This window comes from Trichosurus vulpecula, chromosome 3 (genome assembly GCF_011100635.1).
Source record: "Trichosurus vulpecula isolate mTriVul1 chromosome 3, mTriVul1.pri, whole genome shotgun sequence".
Classification (NCBI taxonomy): Eukaryota; Metazoa; Chordata; class Mammalia; order Diprotodontia; family Phalangeridae; genus Trichosurus; species Trichosurus vulpecula.
Genome location: NC_050575.1, coordinates 147,763,572 through 147,786,786, shown reverse-complemented (window position 1 = coordinate 147,786,786; position 23,215 = coordinate 147,763,572). Strand labels below are relative to the sequence as shown.

The 23,215-nt window shown below is 40.4% G+C and overlaps 1 protein-coding gene across 1 annotated transcript in view; it reads left to right on the top strand.

The window, feature by feature from the left end:
- The first annotated feature begins 11,967 nt into the window (after window positions 1-11,967).
- The window catches only part of BRD7 (bromodomain containing 7), a 45,421-nt gene continuing 34,173 nt past the window's right edge, over window positions 11,968-23,215 (top strand). Inside the window, exons 1-2 of the mRNA XM_036751570.1 lie at window positions 11,968-12,176; window positions 13,430-13,638. Coding sequence (XP_036607465.1) covers window positions 12,128-12,176; window positions 13,430-13,638 — 258 coding nt within the window. The 5' untranslated portion in view covers window positions 11,968-12,127. The remainder of the gene's footprint in view (window positions 12,177-13,429; window positions 13,639-23,215) is intronic.

Genomic DNA, 23,215 nt, shown 5'->3' with positions numbered 1-23,215 from the left:
ATTAGAAGACAGCCCATAACAGTGTGGTAGTCGGTCACATTCCAGCAACCTGACCTGCTAATCCGTGTAGTTTGGGAGCATCAATCCAGAGCCTAGGCACTACATAAGCATGAGATTTTTGCCAAATGTACACCCAAATTAAATGCTACATTTGTCCATCAATACATATTTGTGTAGCAAGGTTCTATTATGCTCTATTCACTAAGAGAAAGATGAAAATAGATTCATACTCATTTCACACGAAATTACCCAAGGGAACTAGCAATTCTATTTCAAATATATCTAATTTATGATGTTTTGTGGTCCATTAATAAAAACTGACAAAAAAATTTTTCAAACACATTTAGACTTATAGCATTTTCTCTAGTAACTGAATCATAAACCACAGGATTTTGGAGATCTCCCAACTCCCTAATTTTATAGATGAGAAAACAAAAGCCAAGGAGGTAAAGTTACTTTCCCAAGGTCACACATCAAGTTAGTAGGAAGAGCTAGCAAGGATTTGAAACTAGGTCTGAGTAATGTTAAAGTACTAGATACTATTAAAGGAACATATTAAAGTTCAATTCAACAAACATAAAGAGCCTACTATATCCAAAGCACTGGTAGGGGATGGGGAGACAAAGAGGAAAAATAACACTGCCCCTGTGCTTCAAATTGCTTATAATATAAAAATATAGCATAAAAATATAAAATAATATTTTTAAAAATTGTATGGCATGCACACTAATGATCCATGTGATGGAGGGTAGAATGTGATAAAGGAGAGGTGCTCTAAGAAATTGAGTAGAGATCATTTTTAGCCAGGGGAATAATGACAGGCCTCATGAAGAAGGTTTCACCTGAGCTGGGTCATAAAGAAAGAATAACCAATCTTATTAGAAAAAGAGAATTAAGAGAGCTAGAAGGGAACTGACAACAACTCACTAAGAGGAAGGTATTCAAAAGAGAATGGCATCCCTCGCACCAGCAAGGGACTCTCCAAGAGAACAATGGCTATGTACTGAAGTGCTTAGGATGGGCCCTGTCCTATTGGAAATTTCAGAGGAGGAAGCAACAGAGGCTTGAGCCCCCAGATGCTTAGCCCTATTTTCTAGCATCCTAGGGGAAAGTCTGGTAAATTCCTGGGAGGTTTTTTCAACACAGCATATCATAAACTTAAGAGTTAAAAACAGCCTGAAGGAAATGCCCATGTATATTAAGCACAATAATTCAAAAGGCTGATAACCACATGGGATGAGGGTAACAGTGTAACACACCTGCCCAACAGAGGGTTTTCTGAACAGCTACATTTGATACATTTGCATTGTTCATTTAACCTCCTGCAGGTTATTTCATCCTTTTTCAGGAAAGGGAGGGAGAAAGAGGCAGTTGAAAATGAATGTTTACGGAGCCAAGAACTGTAAGTGAACAGTGAATAATCGGAGGGGGAGGGGAGAAGCAATGTCAACAATTGGTCAGAGCTGATCACAAAAGCCTAGCATGCTTGTACACCTCATCCTGTCCCGCTGGGTCCTCACTCTGATGATTTGTTCTTTTGGAATTCCCCCCCCCACCCCAATCCTCTTATGCACGGACTCCTTGTGCCAATGCTAACCACAAGTGACACAAGGAATGTGCATCTAAGTAAACAGATTTCAGAAATACATAATAAGCCAAAGCAATGGCCCACCACCATCTCCCTGGCCAGAGATCTAGAACAGGGAAAAGGGGCTCATCTACTTCCATAGAATATAGATGAGACTCTTTCAGAACTTCTTTGCTCCTGCTTGTTGGGCTTCTCATGGGCCGGGCCACAGGACATTCAGAATGCTATACGGTTATTCCCTTCCACATCGTGAATTTCCTCATCACAGTTTCAATATATCACAGGTTGGCATAAGAAATTGCTGTAGTATTTCGTATTTTTGTTTCTTTTTCATACAGCATTTTTATTTAACATTGACCTACATATAGCCTATTGGCCAAATACTTAACCCAAATCTTACAATAAGCTACTGGAAACACTCCATAAAAGAAAAAGAAAAAAATTCAAACTTCTTCTCTGATACAAATGGAGGGCCAAAACATTTTACACGAATTTTCCAGATTGTGGGGATGCTGTGCCCCAAATCCTGCGACATGGAAGGGATAACTGTATTTTAGAAAGGAATGCAAAGGGCATGGCCTGTCTGTCAAAACTAAGGACTAATGGATAGTAATGATAAGGAAGCCTGTTTCAGGTGGAGGTAAAGAAGGACTCAGGAGAAATTTGAGTTTTGCTGTTGTTCAGTCATTTCAGTCATGTCCAGCTCTTTGTGACCCCATTTGAGGTTTTCTTGGCAAAGATACTGGAGTGGTACCATTTCCTTCTTCAGTTCATTTGACAGAGGAGGAAACTGAGGCAATCAGGGTTAAGTGACATCCTAGAATCACACAGCTAGTCTCTAGGATTAGTTTGAACTCAGGTCTTCCTGACTTGAGGCTTAGCATTCTATCCACTGCACCACGTAGTTTCCCTGTAACTTGAGTTTACAATAATGGAATAGGTTGTTTGGTTAGATCATGGGGTACCCATCAGAGGATGTTTTTGAGAAGGAGTGGGGAATACTGTCAGAGATGTTGAAGAGGGGATTTTCTGTCCTGGATGGAAAGTTAAACTAGATGACCTTGAAGGCCCTTCCTACTCTGAATATCTATGACTCTAAGACTCGATTCCAAGATTCAAAGGTTTTAGAGTTCTATGATTCCAGAATCAAAGAAATCTCCAGCAGCTCCATTATATCTGCTAGACACCAAACTTTCCAAAGCAGCACTTTTTACCTTCTCTTCTCTGGTCCTCTGCAGACATTGAAAAAGTATGCTTTCCACTTAGTATCTGGCCCTCTCAGCTCTACAGAACAAACCCCCCAGCACTAGAAGGCATATTTATTAGTTTTAATGGGGAAATATTCTGTGGTTTTTGCAAGACTTTGGAGCTTTAACTATGCACTCCGGTTTAAACATAGACTCGGTGGGTGGCAGGTTACAGTGTGATATGAGGTATGCCAAAGATCCCACTCCCCTTGCTCTGGACACTCTGCCTCTTTTAGTGTAACCTAGTGTTAGTGGTTTTTTTGTCTCCCATGTGACACTGTTGACTCATATTGAGATATGTTTAGTCAATCAGTCATGTGTGACTCTTCATCACCCCATATGGGGTTTTCTTGGCAGAGATACTGGAGTGGTTTGCCATTTCCTTCTCTAGCTCATTTTACTGATGAGAAAACTGAGGCAAACAGGGGTTAAGTGATTTTTCCAGGGTCACATAGCTAGTAAGTGTTAGAGGTTGAATTTGAACTCAAGTGCTCCTGATTCTAGGGCTGTTACTCTACCAACTACACTACCTAGCTGCCCCAATATTGAGCTTGCAATCCACTAAAATCATCAAATCTTCATAGGAACTGTCCTCCACAATAGTCTGCCAATATCATACTTATGACATTGATCTTTTGAACCTAAGTACAAGGCTTTAGGGAAATAATCTTTACACAATGACCCCTCAAGAAGAACCACTAGGAGGGCAGAAGAGTAAAACATTTCCTTACACATGTTTTGTTTTCCCACTCTACCCATGTCACTAATGAAAACCATGAAAGTTGAATTTCAGAAAATTTAGAGTTGAAAGGCCCCTTAGAGATAATCAAGTCCAACTATTTTGTCTTTAAAATGAGAAAACCAAGGCAATGAGGCATAGAAATCTATCAAGTCCTACAAGAAAGTAAGGGAAAAGGGGATGGGGGGTGGGGAGTGGGGTGACAGAAGGGAGGGCTGACTGGGGAAAGGGACAATCAGAATATATGCCATCTTGGAGTTGGGGGGAGGGTCGAAATGGGGAGAAAATTTGTAATTCAAACTCTTGTGGAAATCAATGCTAAAAACTAAAAATATTAAATAAATAAATGAATTTTAAAAATGAAAAAACCAAAGCTAAGAGAAGTAAAGAATTTTCCTTTGGTCACACAGATGTGACTGACTCCATAATAAGGGCTCTTTCCACTATACCTCTACCCTTTGTGTCTAGATTAAGTACTTCGGGTGTGGCCTTCTGCAGAGGGGAATACCACAAATAAGCTCCTGCCATTCAAATGAAGCTTTGGGGAAAGGAAAATTGTGGCCATTGGCCAAGAGATGACCTTTCTTTCCTTATCTGGCATCTTTCAGACAGACCCTTTCCCCCAATATCTCCTCCTTCATTTGGACTCCAATGAAGAGGTGGCCCTTCCTTCTCCTCATCCTCTCCCAATCAAAGATTGCCCCCACTAGCATTCTCTTTTTCTTATCTTTACTGGCTCCTTCCTTGCTGGCTACAAACATGTCTATCTCCCCAAACCTCAAAACAAAACAAAACACTTTGATCCTACCTTTCCCACAGCTATCATTCTATGTCTCTCCTCCCCTTTGTGGCTAAACTCCTTCAGAAATCTATCCACACTCAGTGACTCCACTTCCTCTGCCCTTGGCCTCTTCTAAACCCTCCACAATCTGGCTTCCAACCTCATCATTTAACTGAAATCACCCTTTCCAAAGTTTACAATGGCATCTTAATTGACAGTCTTCATTTTCTCAAACTTCATCTTTTATACCTTTCTGCCACATTTGACATCGCTCCTCACCTCTTCCTAGATAGTCTCTCCTCTCTGTGACTTTTCTAAAGTATTAGAATGACCATATTACCCCACAAATATAAAGTCATCTATTTGGAATTTAACTTCTTTATAACCTGATCCTTTCTGACCATTCTAATTGTATTAAAGTTTACTCCCCTGGTAACTAGAAGGTACAGTAGATAGAGGCTGGGCCTAGAATGAGTTCAAATCCAGTATCAGATACTATGTGACCACAGGCAAGTCACTTAACCTCTGTTTGTCTCAGTTTCCTCAATTGTAAAATGAGGAATAATAACAGCAATTACCTCGAAGGGTCGTTATGAAGATCACATGAGATCATGATTGTAAAGCACTTAGCATGGTGCCTGGCACATGATAAGAGCTATACAAATGCTCATTTTCTTCCCTTTCCCCTTCACCTCCCATCGCATACCCTCCACACTGGCCTCTTTGCCATACCTCAAACAATGATACTTCATCTCCAGTCTCTGAGATTTGCACTGGCTGCTCCCTCACCTCCACCTCCTGACTCCCCTGGTCCTTCATGACTCAGCTCAAATCTAACCTTCTATCACAGTTCTTTCTCAGTCCCCTGAACTACTAGTGCATTCCCCTCACAGCTTACTTTCCATCTATTTTCTATATGTCTTGTATGTACCTAGTTAGGTTCCCCTCTTAGAATGCATACTGCTTGAGGGCAGGGACTGTTTTTATCTTTTGTTGTCTACCCAAGTGATTAGCATAGCCCCTAACACACAGGTGGTGAAGTGGATAGAGTGCTGGGCCTGGAGTCAGGAAGACTCATCTTCATGAATTCAAATACACCTGGACAAGTCACTTAAGCCCATTTGCCTCAGTTTTCTCATCTGTAAAATGAGCTGGAGAAAGAAACAGCAAATCACTCAGGTATATCTGCCAAGAAAACCCCAAATGGGGTCACAAAGAGTTGGACATGGCTAAACAATAAAAGCATACAATAAACACAATGTACTTTTGTTAAATGACTGACATGGACCATGACTCAAGAAACTTTGGTTACTAATCCTCCCTCTTTTCCCTCTCCAGGAGCATCTGTATATTGTGCTCCAGGTCAGAGAATCAGAGGAACTAGCTTAGTGGGATGGATGTCCAAACATCATGGGCAGCAGCATTTCTGATGCAGGAAGACACAGCCCCTTTAGACAGAGAAAGACATGGTACCCTAGTCTAAGACAAGAAAGGACACGGTAGTTGCCTTCCTTTGCATTCTGCTCCCTTTGTTCAAACAAAAAACAAACCTCACAATACGATAAGGTTAGAGACTCTCTTTACCGTCTTGTCAGACCGACTTAGTGTGAAGAGGAGGTGTCTTGGCTTTCCATTTAAATATCACTGTATGTTGAGTATGTCACAGAGACTTTCTCTGGGTATATCACACCACCAAGTGGCCTAATCTTTTTTTGTGCTCTCTCTACTTTAGCACTTGCATATCTCCTTGACACAGAGCCAGTCACCAACATCCTGCAACACAGGAAAGGGAAAAAACCTCACAGAATCACTAGAGTTTAGAGCAGAAGTGTCAAACTCATCATTGTTCACCAAACTCTCAAGTGCAGCTGAACCAAATTAAAGTGGAATTGAGTAATATTTAACAAAATAAATAAAAATACAACACAATATAGATAATGTTAATTTGTGGTTTTCTTTGTCAATCTGTGGCCCACAGGGATTTGTTTCTATTTGAGTTTACACCACTGGAGTTTAGCATTCAAAGGGTCCTTAGAAATCATTCTGTCCAAATGCCTTCTCTTACATACAATGAGACACAAGGTGTCTCTCCCCAAGTTACACTGTAAATTAATGGCAAAGCAGATACTAGAACCCAGGGCTCCTACCCACCAATCCATCCTCTTTTACAGCTCTAAAAAGCATCAGATCTTCCTACTACCTCCTGACCACAGTGCAAGAATTGAATCCATTCTAGACCTGGGTTCAAATCTCACTTCTAACACTACCTGTGTAACTTTAGGCAAGTCATTTAACCTCCATGTGACTCAGTTTACACATTTTAAAATGAAGGGATCAGTCCCTGAGGTCTTTCCCAGCTCTAGAGCCATGAAACCAAAAGATCTTGTGATCTCTCTAAAGTGGTTAGAGGGATCCAGACCTCTGGAGTACGTAGTAGTGCCAGGGAAGCACTGACTAATGACCAGAACCAAATTTACTTGTTCTATCTAGCTTAAGGTTTCTTAACCTTGGGTCCTTGGACTTTTAAAATATTTTGATATTAAATACCTTAAAATATTTTGATAACTGCATTTCAGTATAATTGGTTTCTTTTGTAATCTTATATATTTTATCTTATGCTTTTAAAAACATTATTCAGAGGAAGGGTCCATAGGCTTCACCAGACTGCCATTAAGAGGACTCTGACACACAAAAACAAGAACCCCTGCTCTCATCAACCCAGCAAGCAACAAGTACTTATTATTCAACTAGGCACTGAGATACAATGGTCCAATGAAATCATCCTTGCACCAAGGAACTTAAATGCAATCTGGAGAGAGAACATATACATATGTAAGTACATACAAAATAAATACAAGGCTTTTTGTTGTATTTTTTTTTATGAAATACTGGTAGCTAGGGGATTAACAAAGGTCTTGTGGAAGAGGTGGCACTTCAGCTAAACTTTGAAGGACCCTAGGAATTCTAAGAGATAGAGGTGAGGAAGGAGTACATTCCAGACATGGGTGATAATCTATACAGGGACACAAGAGGGAGATGAAATTTCTTACAGTGGTGTGCTTGAGCCTGCTTGTGAGTGATTATTACATTTTCAACGCAAGTATTTATATATCAGAAATCACTACAAATCGGGACTTGATTTATTATTTTGTTGATTGTCCAGACTTAAGAAAGTGATGGAGGAAATGTTAATGGCTCAGATTAAACTTAAAAGTGTGTCATGCACATTTTTTTTTTCCAGAATGCCAACTGTTAAACAATTGCCAGCCTGTCCCTTTGTATGAGGAACAGAAAGCAGGCCAGGTTGTCTGGAAGGTGGAGAGCATGAAGGAGTGTAATATACAATAAACCTGGAATGGTAGGTTGGAGACAGATTATGAAAGGCTTTAAATGCCATACAGAGGAATCTCGATTTTATACTTGAGGCATTAGGGAGCCACTGGAGTTTATTGAATTAGGAAGAGGGACATGGTCAGATCTGTGCTTTATGAAAATTGGTTTAGCAACCGTGTGAAGGATGGATTATAGTTTTCCCTGTGATGAATACCAGAAGAGGCTCCACACAAGAAAAATGTCGCTGGCTCCTTCTCTCTCAATTATCCCCACATGAATGGCTGATCAAGTTGTGGAACATGAATGATGGGATGCTGTTGTGCTAGAAGAAATGATAAAGGTGATAGATAGTTTCAGAAAAACCTGAGAAGACTTGTATAAATGGATACAGAGTGGAGTAAGCAGTAACAATTTGTACAATAACAACATCTTAAGGACAATCTACTCTGAATCTACTTAGTAACTCTAATCAACACAATGACCTAACACAGTTCCAAAGGACTCAGGATGAAACACACTATCTACTTCCAAATAGAGAAGTGTGCACTAAGAGTGCAGACTGAAGTATATTTTCTGCCTTTTTTTACTTTCTTCCTTCCCTCTTTTTTTCCTTTTCCACTGCCTTCCTTCCCTCCTTTCTTCCTTTTCCCTTTCTACCTTCTTTCCCTTCCTTCCCTCCTTCCTTCCTTCTTCCTTTCCTTCCTTCCCTCCTTCCTTCCTTCTTCCTTTCCTTCCTTCCCTCCTTCCTTCCTTCTTCCTTTCCTTCCTTCCCTCCTTCCTTCCTTCTTCCTTTCCTTCCTTCCCTCCCACCTTCTTTACATCTTTCCTTCCTTTTTCTTTCTTTCAACATGGCTAATAAAGGGAATTTGGTTTACATGACTACACATACTTGTAATGGCTTTGTTATTCTCACCTTCTCCATGGCTAGGGGTGGGGGAGAGAAGAGAGAATTTGGAACTGAAAATAAAATTGAATTTTAGGGGAAAAAACCATTAGCCAAGCAAAAAAAAATTAATCATCCCCATATCCAGGACAATATGCACATTAAACAGCCATCAAACAAGGCATTTGAGGAGTTCTGGGAGGATTATTTCTGACTCCATACATCCTACCCCTCTCCCCAATTTCAGGTACCATAGGACCTGAAGTTCTGATACTCAAAAATCATTCTTTTGGCATTGCCCTCCTGGGGAGGCAGTGTGGTACAGTAGAAAGAGTGCTAAAGTCTTTCTTGAAGTCACAGAACCAAAGGTCCTGGGTGATCTTAAGCAAGTTGCTTCACCTTTCTGGGCCTCAGTTCCCTCATTTGTAAAATCAGAGTGCTGGACTAGATAATCTCTAAGGTCCCTTATAGCTCTAGGTCTATGATCCTATGAAATACAAGTACCCCTAGGAAGGGTTATACATTAAATCCTTAAGCCCTCAGTGTAAATCAATTAGTGAGATCATTTAAATTCACACCAGGAAGTTCCTTGATACCATGACAGCCCTGAGGCATGGGGGAAAGGGAAGGTACCCCTCTGGGATAAATGCCAAGGACAAACTTTGCCAACTTTATAGTTATAAACTGGGGCCATTCCAGACTCCAGTATCCTCTCTTGCTATTGGACTACTCCCTTAAGAGGTGTGAAGAACAGTTATGGCTTTGGATCTTCTCCACAAATCAAAAAAGATAGCCTAGCCCCTGCAGATATCTTTGGTCCCAGAAAAATATCTTGGTATGTGACTAGAACTCATTTTAGTGAAGTGTGGTAAAGTACAGAAAGACAGTTACTGGAACCTACCTTATATTCCTCTCTGGGGAGTAGCTATACCTTCCTTTGGGGTGACCATTCCCAACCTGCTCTTCACCTAGTATTCCCCCTGCCCCTTCCACCCCCAAGTTCTGGTTTGCAACTGCCTGGGGCTTCTCCTCCCTCACAGTCTTCTCCTCCCTACCCATGGAATCCCAAGAAACATGTACATAAGCCTGAGAAATACTCATAACCAAATAGAAACCTTCTGGGAAATATTTTCCCCCATGTGTTTCTTCAATGAGTAATTAATGAAAAAAAAAAAGAAAAAAAGATTTCATCTTCATTTTTCCCTTTCTTTCTATAAAAGCCAACAAACAGAGGCCTCTTTTCCTGAACCCAAATGCTCCTCCTGGGTTACATCTCTAGGTTGCTATGGAAACGTAGCTGAAGGACATGCTACCCCATAACAATCTTCCTCTGCATCCTCTTTTACCAGAGGCAAGGACAGGGTGGTAATATTGGTGACAACTCCTTAATGCCAGCTCAACAGACCCCAGCCCCTTGGTGAGTCTCTCTGAAACCTAAAGATCAAAAAAAACAACTCCACAATTTAGTCACCCCAGACACTAATGAGAGCATTACTGTTAACTTGCTATATAATCTCACACAAGTCATTTCACTTGTCTATGCCTGAGCTTCCGTAGCTGAAAAATGAGAGCAATCATTCCTGCCTTGCCTGCTCCATGGGGTTATCGTAAAGATCAAATGTGATAATAGATATAAGCTGGACTGGGAAGTGCCATATACATGTAATTAATCAGTAGCAGCAGAAGGAGGAGCAGCCGCAGCAGCAGCAGCAGCCATGAGAAGCAGAACAATATGAATACGGAAAAGGTAAAGATCAGGGCATTCTGCAGGTTGTGAGGTCTGAGTGTCAGAAGAGCTGAGTTCAAATCTTAATTCTACCTCTAATGGCAAGCACTTAGAAAGCACTTTAAAGTTTGCAAAGTCCTTTACATACGTCATCTCATCCGATCCTGTGAAGCAGGGAGCGCTATTATTCCCATGTTACAGGTAAGGAAAGTGAATCTAAATGTCATGCCCAGTATCACACGGCTAATAAGTGTCCAGAACAGAATTTGAATCCAGGTCTTCTCGACCCCAAATCCAGCATTCTATCCACCGTGCCATCTAGTTGCCTATTTTACTGTATAATCCTGAGCGACTCTCTTCATTTCTCTTGTATCGGTCCCCCCATCTTCAAAGCCAAGATGGAATAGGGAGGCTTAGGGATAAAACAGTCAAGTATCATAAAGAGCTTAGCCTGGATTGTACAGAAATAATAGTAAGTGCCTTGCCTTCCTCACAGAACCAGTGTTAGGTTCGAATGACGGAGCATAGGGGAAGCATTCGGGATACCTGGATTCTGGCCAAGCCTTGACCGGAAGTAGCTTACAAATCATTTTTCTTCCCTGGGCCTCAGGGCACTCTTCAATAAAATAAGGGGATCAGACTAGAAGATCTCTAAGGCCACTTCCAGATCTAATAGTCCATCAAGCGATAATGATAATGTCCAGAAACCAAGTCGATTTGGCTGCAATACAAACCCCACGAGGAAATTGCACCTAGAAAGAGAACAATTCTTTTCCAGGGCTTATTTCCTCTTCCTTAAAGGATTTTGTTTGTTTTGGACCAGATTCTTCCCTCCATTGATTACCTCCAGTTTATCCTGTATATATCTTGTCTGTACATAGCTGTTTTCATGTTGTATCTCCCATTACACTGTGAGATCCTTGAGAGAAGGGTCTGTCTTTTGCTTTTCTTTGAATCTCCAATGCGTAGCACAGTGCCTGGCACATAGTAGGTGCTTGATAAAAGTGTATTGACTGAATGATACCTTCTGTGTATGGAATTCCCACTAAGGCAGCTCACTCTACCAATGCAGATATGCAACCATCCTGAAACTTTTAGTCTCAGAGAGTGGCTTGGGGCACTAGAGGTCAAGTGACTTGCCCGGGATCACACAGCCTGCATACATCAGGGACAAGGCCTAAGCCTCAGTTTTCCTGACTCCTTTGCAAGCTCTCTCGCCATCATGCCAAGCTTCCTGTTATCCATTTAGAGCTGCAAGTTACCTTAGAGATAATCTAATTCACCTTCTTCATTTTTAGAAGAGGAAATTGAAGCCACCCAAAGTTAAATGACTTGCCCAAGCTACAAAGAAAACAATCCCTGTAGGTGTCCTTCTCCCTCCCGGGCTCTTTTCTCTCAGTCCCTCACTTCCCTTTCCATCTTGCTCTAGTCTCCTCTTTTTCCCTTAGTTTTTCCCGCCTGCTGGGGTTGCCCCTTCCAAGGAAGCATCTCCTTCTGTTTCTCTGCCCATACATACCCAGCTGCGCCCGCTCGTCTGACGTGCAGATAGGCAGGCTGCAGCGCGACCTCCGGCCGCGAGAGGGAGATGTGACGCGACGCTCCGAGTCCCAGCGCTCCGGTCGGGCCCTCTCCCTGCCTCAGCTCGCCGGCTCTCCCCGCTCGTCGTCTCGCTGGCTCCGCCGGGTGTCCGGCCTCGCCCTCGCTCGCTCTTTCGCTCGCTCTCCCTCCGTCCCTCCCTCGTTCCCTCCGGCTCCGGGGCTTCGCTCCCCGGGCCGGAAGCGGTGCGGCCTGGGCCTGGCGCGGGGGGCGGGCACCGGGGCCCGGGCCGACATGGGCAAGAAGCACAAGAAGCACAAGTCAGACAAGCACCTCTATGAGGGTGAGCGGCCCGGCCGCGGCCGCGGGCCCAGAAGGGGCCGGGCGGGAAACCGAGGAGGGCAGGGGTGGGGGACCCGAGGCTCCCCAAGAGGCTGAGGAGACCCCCAGGGCTGCGGGGACTAGAGCCCGAGGGCGGGAGCCGGGGACCGAGGCGTCGGAGGGGCTGAGGAGACGCCGGCGAAAAAGGACTGGAAGCTCCCTGAGGGCAGGACTGGGCCCTTTTGTTTGGGGGTCCCCAGCGCCCGGCACCTCGTAGGTGCTAAGGAAGCGTCTACTTAGGAGCCGGGGGATCCGACGGGACGGGCCCGGGGGGAGGGGGCTCACCGAGGGCCAAGAGGGCAGGTCATGACCGGGCAGGGGGCTGCCCCACCCCCAGTACACCCCTTGTCTTTGTAACCACCGCCCCCACCCTGCCCCCCTCCAGTTCCTAGCAAACTTGTACAAGTTACTTAATAAACGTTGAACTGAATGGAGTTCAGATCTGAAAGGATATAGATGAGCCTTGGGGAAGGAGATGGGACATGGGGATGAGTCTGACCAGGAGGGACTGAGCCGAGGGAGAAGGGGTGGCATGAAACCAGAAGAGTGGGTTTTGGTTTCTGGGTTCTGGTTCTGAATGTGGCTGGGGTAATCCTAATAATTACACGTCCTGTGTCTGTAATGCTTTGTAACCTAGCAAGGCAGGTCTCGGAAGTAGGGTTATCCCTGTTTTACAGAAGAGAAAACTGAGGCCGTTGAGAGGTGCAGTACCTTGCCCATCCATGTTCATACAGCCAGTAGAGCAGGGCCTGCAGCCCGGGTCTTCTCACTCTAAACCCTTTGCCTTTCTCATCATGCTACTGTAACTACTGAAGTTCAGTGAATATTTTTGAATTTAGTAGAATAATCTCAAAAATGATAGCCAGGTTTTATTGGGGATAGTAAATTGGTGCTGAATTTTTTTTTCCTTAGTAAATAGTTCAAGACTTAGGTTTGAGAAAGACTTGTTCATTTCATTGCCATGAACCTCGATTCAGTGATCATTTTGATGTTATTAATAAAATAATTTTAATCAAGTCTCTGTATCCTGTGATGTATATAGACATAGAAATTAGCCCAACATTTATGTCAAACTGCATAAGCCTTAAACTCCATCAAACTGCTGCCTAGAAGAATGTCAGCAGTGCCCCCAAATGATATTTTTTAATGCATCTGGTTTAATTCTTTAGAGGCTTGGAGTTTTAATCTTGTTTCATTCCTTTTTTTTCTTTTAAGAGTATGTGGAAAAACCTTTGAAGTTAGTACTGAAAGTAGGAGGAAACGAAGTCACAGAGCTCTCCACAGGCAGCTCAGGACATGATTCAAGCCTCTTTGATGACAAAACGGATCATGAGAAACATAAAGACAGAAAGAGAAAAAAGAGAAAGAAAGGAGAAAAGCAGGTCCCAGGGGAAGAAAAGGAAAAGAAAAGGAGAAGAGTAAAGGTAAGTGTCTCTAAAAGCTTGCAAGGTAGAAAACTTGTAGCTTGCAAATTGCAAATCTTTAGGCACTAGCCTAATTTCATTTTCTTTGTGTCCACAGCTTCACAAATACGTTAACTAGTTAAAGTTTCCTGATTTTCTGCAGATGCTTCAGCTGTTTAATGTCTTCATTCAGAAAATTACAGGTCTTGATCAATTGAAACCCCTTTAAAAATGTGACCTTCAATATTTCAGTCCATTTTTGTTTCTAAAAAATGTTTTAATTTGTATAACTGAAGGAAAATCTTAAATATGCTTTTTCATTATGAGCTGAAGCAGTGTTATACCCCTCCTAAAAAAATCAAAAAACTCTAATTGATAGACTTCACAAACCTTCAAATTTTTTTCAAATATTTGTTAACGTATTTACATAGGATCTTAGATTTAGAATGAAAGAGACCTAAGTCTTATACTGGTCCAGCCCTGTCATTTACACATGAAGAAACTGGTCCAGAGAGTTTAAGTAATTTTGCTCAGGGTCATGAATATAGTAAGCAGAGTTGAAGTTTAAACCCACATTCTCTGAACGTGAAACTCACCACTCTTTCCACGACTCTACCTCACACCATGTTTTTACATAGTTAGATTATGTGTTTAATATTTCTTTGTAATGCCACAATGACAGAAATCATAGAACTGAAAATAACCTTTGAGATCAGTTAAATCCCTTCATTTTAAAGCTGAAGAAACTGATGCTCAGAGGGGTAAAGTAGTTTGCCCAAGGTGACATAACTAATTAGTGATAGCACTAGCATTAGAATCTAGTTCACTAGATTACTAGTTCAGGGTTTTTCTGTTATAAAACATATTCCCATTGTGTTGTCAGTCTTGTCTTCCATTTTAAATTATTTCACATACACATTTCCACATATAGACAAAATCTACATAGTTTTCCTTTTTAACAGCTATGTGGTAGTTTGTCAGTGTAACATATCATATGTTGGTTATTTCATATCCCTATTTGGAAGCATTAGGTTGTTACTAGTTTGAGGACGAATTAGAACTTTTACTTGATAGCTCCAGCAAAAAAAAAAAAAACAACTTACTTTACTTTTTGCATTTAATGTTGTTCAGTCATTTTAGTTGTGTCATACTCTTTGTGCTTCTGAGGACCTCTGTCCATGGAGTTTTCTTAGCAAAGATACTAGAGTGGTTTGCCACTTCTTTCTCAGGTGGCAGGCAGATGTTAAGTGACTTACCCAAGGTCACACAGCAAGTTTCTGAGGTTGGATTGGAACTCAGGTTTTCCTAACTCCAAGCCCAACGCTGTCCTCTGTACCAACTAGCTGCCTCTTGCATTTAGTAAGTTGTCACAAATGTAGCTGTGAGGCTTCTAAGTAGTTTGAGCATTTTTATCCTTAACAGTAACTCATTTTCCAGTGTGCTTTTCATTGTACTGCCCTGCACCTACTTTTGCCTTAAATTATCAGTCTATATGTTGACTTGGTTTGAAGGATCTTTTTGTGCTCTTTGTAAAAGCTCTCCATTACTTCATCTTCTATAACACACTAGGGTATATCTTGGGATGTGTACTGCAAAGTTATCTTCACGCAGGTATCTTCATAGTGTCCTTTCTAGTTATCCTTCATCATGAGTACTGCTGAATCAAAGGGTGTGCACAGCTCTTTGTCATGAGCACTGCAAAACAAGACAACCACACATTCTAGGAAATGAAGTTGTTGTTGCCTTTGGTTGAATAATGGATCTAATTCTGGTTCAAGAGAAAGAGCACTTTATTCTAGATTTAAAGGGCCTATGTTCAAATCTCACCTAGGACACTTAGGATCTTTGTGACCTTTGGTAAGTCACTTAACTTCTCTGAGCCTCCTTATTTGTGTCTTATCTTATTCTTGTTCACTTGTATCTGACTCTTTCTTGACAAAGTTACAGAGTGGTTTGCCATTTCCTTCTTCAGGTTGTCCCCATTTTACAAATGAGGAACTGAGGCAAATAGGGGTTGGGTGACTTGCCCAGAGTCACACAGCTTGTAGGTGTCTGAGGCGGGATTTAAACTTAGATCTTCCTGACTCCAGGCCCAGTGCTGTATCCACTGCCCCATCTAGCTGCCCCTATATCTTATCTCTTTATCTATAACTCAAAGTCATTGAACTAGATGACCTTTGAGGTACCTTTTAATTCTGTATCTATGATCCTGTGACTCCTTTATTTGCCTAAGAACTTTTGAGTCAGCTAGGTGTCAAAGTGGATCGAGCACTGAGCTAGGAATCAGGAAGACTCATCCCTGAATTTGAATCCATCCTCAGACACTTACTTGCTGTGTGACCCTAGGCAAGTCACTTAACCTCTATTTGCCTCAGTTCCTCATCTGTAAAATGGGGACACACTGGGGAAGGAAGTGGCAACCACTCTGGTATTTTGGCCAAGAAATCCCCAAATTCGGTCATGAACAGTTGGACGTGGCTGAAAAAAAACTGAAGAAAAAACAAAAAAGAACTTTTGAACCATTTTCCATTTGGCTACATGTTCTTTATGTTTTCTGATTTCCTTTATGGCAAGAATGTCAGTATCGTTGTAGTTTAGTTCTAGTATATCCACAGTAGATGTCATTGGATGAGAGTCTCCCATTTAGAATATACACAGTCAAATTAAGATTTCTAGATGGTCTTCTTACAACTTAGCACAGTCTTCTTAAAACTTAGCACCTTCTGTTCCTTTTTAATCACTGATGAAGTGAAAAGGGAGCATATAGTACTAAGTACTTTTTGTACTTTTTACTTTGTTTTAATGGGTTGTTGTAGCTGAATATTTCGTCATCCAGTGGCTAACCTACTGGTGATGATTCTCCACACATAGCAGGGCTGGTCCTTAACAGATATGGTGTGTCACCAGAACCATTCTAGAAACCTTTTCAGCTTTGTAAAAGCTTCCAGATATAGCGCTCAACTGGCATAGCCTTCAAGAACTCAGGGTAGCCTCCATGCCATAAAGAGAAATCAAAATTGGACTTTTGTGGAAGAATTCAGGATAGAGTGAAGGATAACAGATCGACAGCCCAAGTGCTATACTTAACTATTCCTGGAATGCCAGAAGGTCTCTAGCATTTTGGATAGATCCTCTATGAAGGATTTATGGCAGAATCTGGACAGGACTCATGCAAGATGAGGAGACATGAGAGGACTAAGATATGCATTGTAAGAGGGGAGTACTGACAGTGATGATTATGGGTCCACTGAGATATAATAAATCTTGAGTAAAAGTAGACAAATGTCTACCATACTATTGCACATTAGAACTGGAAGAAGTGACTTGCTTCTTAGAAATCCTGGATACGAAAACTTCAAATATGTTTCAAAGAGTTCTTCTCAAGCTAAAAAACTGAATTGTAACATTCTTAATTCTATCCTTTTCTTAGAACTTTTACTATTGTTTTTTATTGTTTTAATCTATCTAGATGGAAAAACCTCTCACCCCTACCCTTCTCACATCTAATCAATGGCCAAGACTTAATAATTCTACTTGAATGTCTTTCACATCCATCCCTTCTTGACACATACAGGCTCCTAATTAATCTCCCTATCTCTAGTCCCTTCCTTCTCTAATCCATCTTGTACCCAGTTATTAAAATGATATTTCCCAAGCACAACTCTCATTAGGTCACTCCTACTCAAAAGCTTCAGTGCGTCTCGGTTACTGCTAGGTTAAAAGACAATCTCCTCTGTTCAGTATTTTAAGCCCTTCACAGTTTGGTTCCAGCCTATCTTTCTAGACCAGATAGTCTTAATCTAGGGGTCCATGAACTTGGGTTTTTTAAAAATATTTTGATAACTATTTCATCTTCTTTTATAATCATGAGTATTTCATTTTATGCATTTAAAAATATTCTGTGAGTTTCACCAGACTGCCAGAGAGGTCCGTAACACAAAAAAGTTCTAGACTGTTCTAGACTGATTTTACATCATTCCTCATACTCTCTGTTCCAGCTGAACTGGCTGATGTTAAGTTTCCTTTATATAATATTCCATTTCCTACCTGAATTCCTTTGCACAGACCAGGGGCAGGGAACCTGCGGCCTCATGTGACCCTCTAGCTCTTCAAGTGTAGCCCTTTGGCTGAAGCTAAACTTCACAGAACAAAGTTTGGATTCAGCCAAAGGGCCCCACTTGAGGAGCTAGAGGGCCACATGTGGCTTCAAGGCCACAGGTTCCCCATCCTTGGCACAGACTCTTGCCTATGCTTAAAATGTTCTTCCTCTTTAACCTTTGCTGCTTGGAATGCCTCATTCTCTTTAAAGCTAGGTTCAAATGCCACTTCCCACAGAAGGCCTTTCCTGGTCCCTCTACTTGTTAAATCCTCTCTTCCTATGGTTCCTAATTACCTTGTATTTACTTTGTGTATATTTGGTATTTATTTATCTGTGCTCATGGTCTTTCCCTTCTTCCATTAGAGTGCAAACTTCTTGAGATCAGGAACTGTTTGATTTATTTGTTTTTTTGCTAGGATGGAGGTGCCTAGCACATAGCAGGTACTTAATAAAGGCTCGTTGAACTGAATTGTAGTAGCCACACTAAATTCAGTGTTGTCATGTCACCAACTGCATTCATATTTATGTTAACCTTACTGTAGTTTAACTGTTCCTTTTGCAAATGTGACAAAAGTGCTTCATTTATTTGTATTGAGTTAAACAAAACTAGGGATACAGATCATATTTTGTCTTTTTTATAAGTTGCCTTCACTCTTATAGATAACACCTGTAACTTTTCAAAACATTTTTGTATATTATTTTACCCTCACAGTAATTCTAGCATAACTCATTTGAGAATCTAGACTTAAGAGTTGACCTAAAATGTACATTTTTAGGACATGACTTATGTTTACAGTACACACTTTGAGGAAGGCAACATTTGACTTATGAGTAAGAATTTATACCAGAGAACAACATGCTCTACATAATGGGCGTTTTGAATGGTAAGGTTAATAATCTGTTGACAATCATTTTGGAGGAATAATGTAATAAATTACATATTTTGTTCCTCAGTACTCCTGACAAATGCAGAGTATAAACAAGGCTATTGTAACCTTCTAAAATTTCTGTTTATCATTTTTCTCCTCTTTTTTTAGTGGGTTGTCTTCTCTATTTGGTCTCTTTTGTCTTACCACATTTTAATTTTTTGCCCTTAATTATATTTTATTTTTATAATATAAACAAAGTATAAAAAATTTGTTAATATACAATTTTGGGGCTTTGCTACTGATTTGCACACAAAGATGGACAATTTTATATTTTAATACTTGGATGGAACTATGCCCTCATTAATATGGGTACTTTCTCCAGCCATACAGATCACAGTTTCTATCATTCCACATATTTTTGTCTTCTTACATCAATTAAGCTTCTTTATTAAATGGTGATAGCCTTCATCAGTGTCACATTCTATGTCACTCAGGTCCATATCTTCTCATGAGCCTTCCACATAGAGTGTGCCTAATTTCTGGGGGACTGTCTTGTGTTATACAGATGCCAACAAAACAGAAAGGCTGACCATCAGTTATCTTTTTCCTCTTGTTACTTGACCAGATCTTTTCCTTTTCAGTCATTCATCTGATGACTCCCTTTAAGCTGCTTTCTTTGAGCATTTTTTTTCCATTTTAATAAAATTCATTACAATTTTATTAATATGTAAACCAATTTTATAGATAAAAATAATGCAATATGTGTAGATATTTGTAATAAAATAAGCATTATAATAGTATTAATATGTTGGGTGGGCTTGTTTTTTGGTGCAGAGCTTCTCAAAATGTGGTATCTTTGATGATGCTGCTACTCATAATTCTTTTTCAATCACTTGTCTCTTTTTTTTCTTTTATTAATCTGACCCTCCCATTACTCTCTTCCCCCATTGAGGAAATAATAAATGAAGCCCTCAGTACATAACTACATAATCTGTCTAAACAAATTCACACATCAGCCATGTCTAAAAATGTATGTCTCTTTATGCATTTTAAGTTCATCACCTCTCTGGCAGGAGGTTTTTTGTGGTTTTGTGGTTCATCATTGAGTTAATGAAAATTCTAGATTCTTTCAACATCGTTTTTCTAGGTGGTATTGTTATCCTTGTACAGATGGTTGTACTAATTCTACTCACTTTGCTCTGTATTAGTTCATAGAGATCTTCCCAATTTCCCCCAAAACTGTCCATTTTGTCATTTCTTATGGGAATATAAGTTCTATTACATTTATATACCGCTGTTTGTTTAGCCAGCTTCAATAGAAGGGTACACCCTTAGTTCCCAATTTTGGGCTATTACTAAATAACTGCTCTAAATATTTGTGTACATATAGGTCCTTTTCCTCTTGCATTGATTTCTTTAGGGTGTAGAAATAGTAGTGGTGTACCTGGGTCAAAGAGTGTACACAATTTAGTAACGTGTAGGACATGTTTTCAAATTGTTGAGCAGTTCTTAATATATTGCAGCCTATTTATATTCACCACTCAGTTTTACTTTGCCTATTGAGTTACTTGTAACTCTAAATCTTTAGCAGTCTTCCTTGACCAGCAGACATGTAATATCTAATAGGCCTGTGTTTCAGTGAAAGACTCAAGCTCATTAAAAGCATTTCCTAATTTCTCATAAGTAATCTTAACCCACTGCCATTATCCTGTTCAATTCAGGGCCCAGGTCATTGTCTATCCACATGTTTTCGTCTAGGTTTGTGTGTGTGTGTGTGTGTGTGTGAAATATATGTGTGTATACGTATACACACACACACACACATTTGATGGACAAGATCTGTGGGTTGTTTATCCAACTGCATATCATAGTCGAGATCAACGATGTCAAACTCAAATAGAAAGGATCCCTGTGGGCTGCATATTAATTAGAAAACCAAAAATTTACATTATCTATGTTGTATTTTTATTTATTTTGTTTAACATTTTCCCAGTTACATTTCAGTACAAGATATGCTAGAGAATATTGCAGAGGTGTTGGGGGAGACCACAAGTTTTGTGCCTCTGGTCTATACAACAAGCATAATTCATACATTTGGTTTTTCCCAGTTTCATAGTCTGGATACTTAAGCCTATTGAAGTGATTGTGACTCTTAAGTATTCTTTGAAATGTTCTAGGACTTGATGAAACCAGTATAATGTCATCCTCAAACAGGAGGATTTAGAGGAACTTCACTATTTCTAGGCAATTTCTGTATGCTCAATATGCACAATGTCAGTGTTAAATACATTTGGCAAGTGTACGTCTCTTTAATTTATGCTTTGCTTGATATACTTTTGCTATGATCATCATGATTATCAAAGTTATTTCTGTTAGAAATTTCAAGAAATCTTATAAAGTTATATGTGCATGAGCGATAGACCTCGTTAGAGAACTTTAAGGCAGTGTTTTATTGCACCCAATCAGAAGCTTTCTTATATTTAGCAAATAATCAGATTAGTATCTTGTATTCTCCATATACTTTAGTTTATTGCGTGACTGTAAAGATATGGAATTCAGTAGAATGTTAGTGAAAAAGTGGCTGTTCCCTTCTTGAACAAGAATCGAGAATGCCTTTGATTCAAATTGCCCAGGTATAAATTATGTTCATAAAGATTCATAGAAATAGTAAATTAACAATAATTATTGCTCTTTACTCGGCTACATTTTTAGGTCTGTGACTTTTTCCAACTATTTGATAGCCTCCTGCCCATTTTTTTGGTGTCACCAGCTTATTTAAATAGGTCAGATTGTAGTTGGCTTAATTACAGGCCATTTCATAGATGCAGAACTGTAATGGACCTCAGATGACATCTAGTCCAGCAGCTTCATTTTAAAAATAAGGAAACTGAGGCCTCAGAGGTTAACCGATTAAGACAGGAAGTGTCAAAAGTGGTATGTGAGCCCAAGTCTTCTGTCCCTAGAGCAAATGCTCTTTTTACTGTATCATGTGAATTCCGTATCATTTTCAAATTTTTTTCTTTTATTTTAGTGTTGATTTGGATCTTTATGTTAGCTAGGAGGCACAGTGAATTGAGCTTTGGACTTGGAATTAGGAAGACCTGAGTTCAAACTCTACCTCAGACAGTTATTAGCTGGGTGACCCTGACCAAGTCATCTTCTCTCTGCTTCAACTTGCTCATCTGTAATATGGGGATATTAATATCTATTTCATAGGGTTTTTGTGAGGATCAAATAAGATAATGTATGTCAAAAGGGGGAGTCAAGATGGCAAAGTGAGAGTCAATATTTTTTTCTAGCTCACCCAGCACACCTCCACAACCACCTAGAAAACACACCAAATGAACACTGTTACATTGCTGGTGGAGTTGTGAACTGATCCAGCCATTCTGGAGAGCAATTTGGAACTATGCCCAAAGGGCTATAAAAATGTTTATACCCTGTGACCCAGCAATACCACTTCTAGGGCTGTATCCCAAAGAGATCACACAAGTGGGAAAAGGACCCATATGTACAAAAATATTTATAGCGGCTCTTTTTGTAGTAGCAAAGAATTGGAAATCAAGGGGATGCCCATCAAGTGGAGAATGGCTGAACAAGTTGTGGTATATGAATGTAATGGAATACTATTGTGCTGTAAGAAATGGGGAAGATATGGACTTCATAATAACCTGGAAAAACCTACACAATATAATGCTGAGTGAGCAGAGCAGAACTAGGAGAACATTATACACAACCACAGATGTATGGGTTCTGTGACGACTAACCTTGATAGACCTGGCTTTTCTCAGCAATACAAGGTTCAAAGACAACTCCAAAGGACCCATGAGGGAGAGAGCTATCTACATCCAGAGAAAGAACTGTGGAGACTGAATGCAGATTGAGGCAAACTGTTTGCTCTCCTTTTTTTTCTTTTTTTTCTCTTTTGTTTTTGGTTGTTTTTTTGTTTTTTGGTTTTTTTTTTTTTTTGGTTTTATTTCTTCTTTCTCATGATTCATTCCATTGGATATAATTCTTCTTTACAACTTGACTATTGTGTAAATAAGTTCAATGCAAAGTTATATGTAGAAGATATATCGGATTCCATGCCTCTTGGGTGGAAGGTGGGGGGGAGTCTGGAACTCAAAATCATGCAGAACTGAGTGTTGTAAAGTAAAAATAAAAAATCTTAATTAAAAAAAAAAGGAAACACACCAAATGGGAAAGCCAGGAAAAAGTCACAGTAATTTTTCCCACTCAGAGCAGCTTAGGAAAATAAAGAGGTCTAAGGACACTGGGACAGAGGCTGGCCAGGAATGCAGCAGTGGCAGTTGCGAGAAGTATTCTAGCGTTAAGGACAGTAAAGGGGCTAAGATTGAATAGCAGCACAGAAAGCACCAGGGAAGAAGAAGATCATAGGGGACCCCTGAATCAGGGACCTGTGCATAGGCAACTTTGTTGCTTCTCATCTAGTTCCAGGGCAGAGAGGAGGAAGAATTATAAACAAAAGAGACCTTAGCTATGTACAGAGCATGGAAATGGAACAAGTTCCAAATGCTTAGCTTTGTGGCTCTGAGCTCAAGAGCAGAAGGGAGACTCGGCTCTACCTTTTAGCCCCAGTGGAAATACCAGGGCAGGAAACCAATACCGA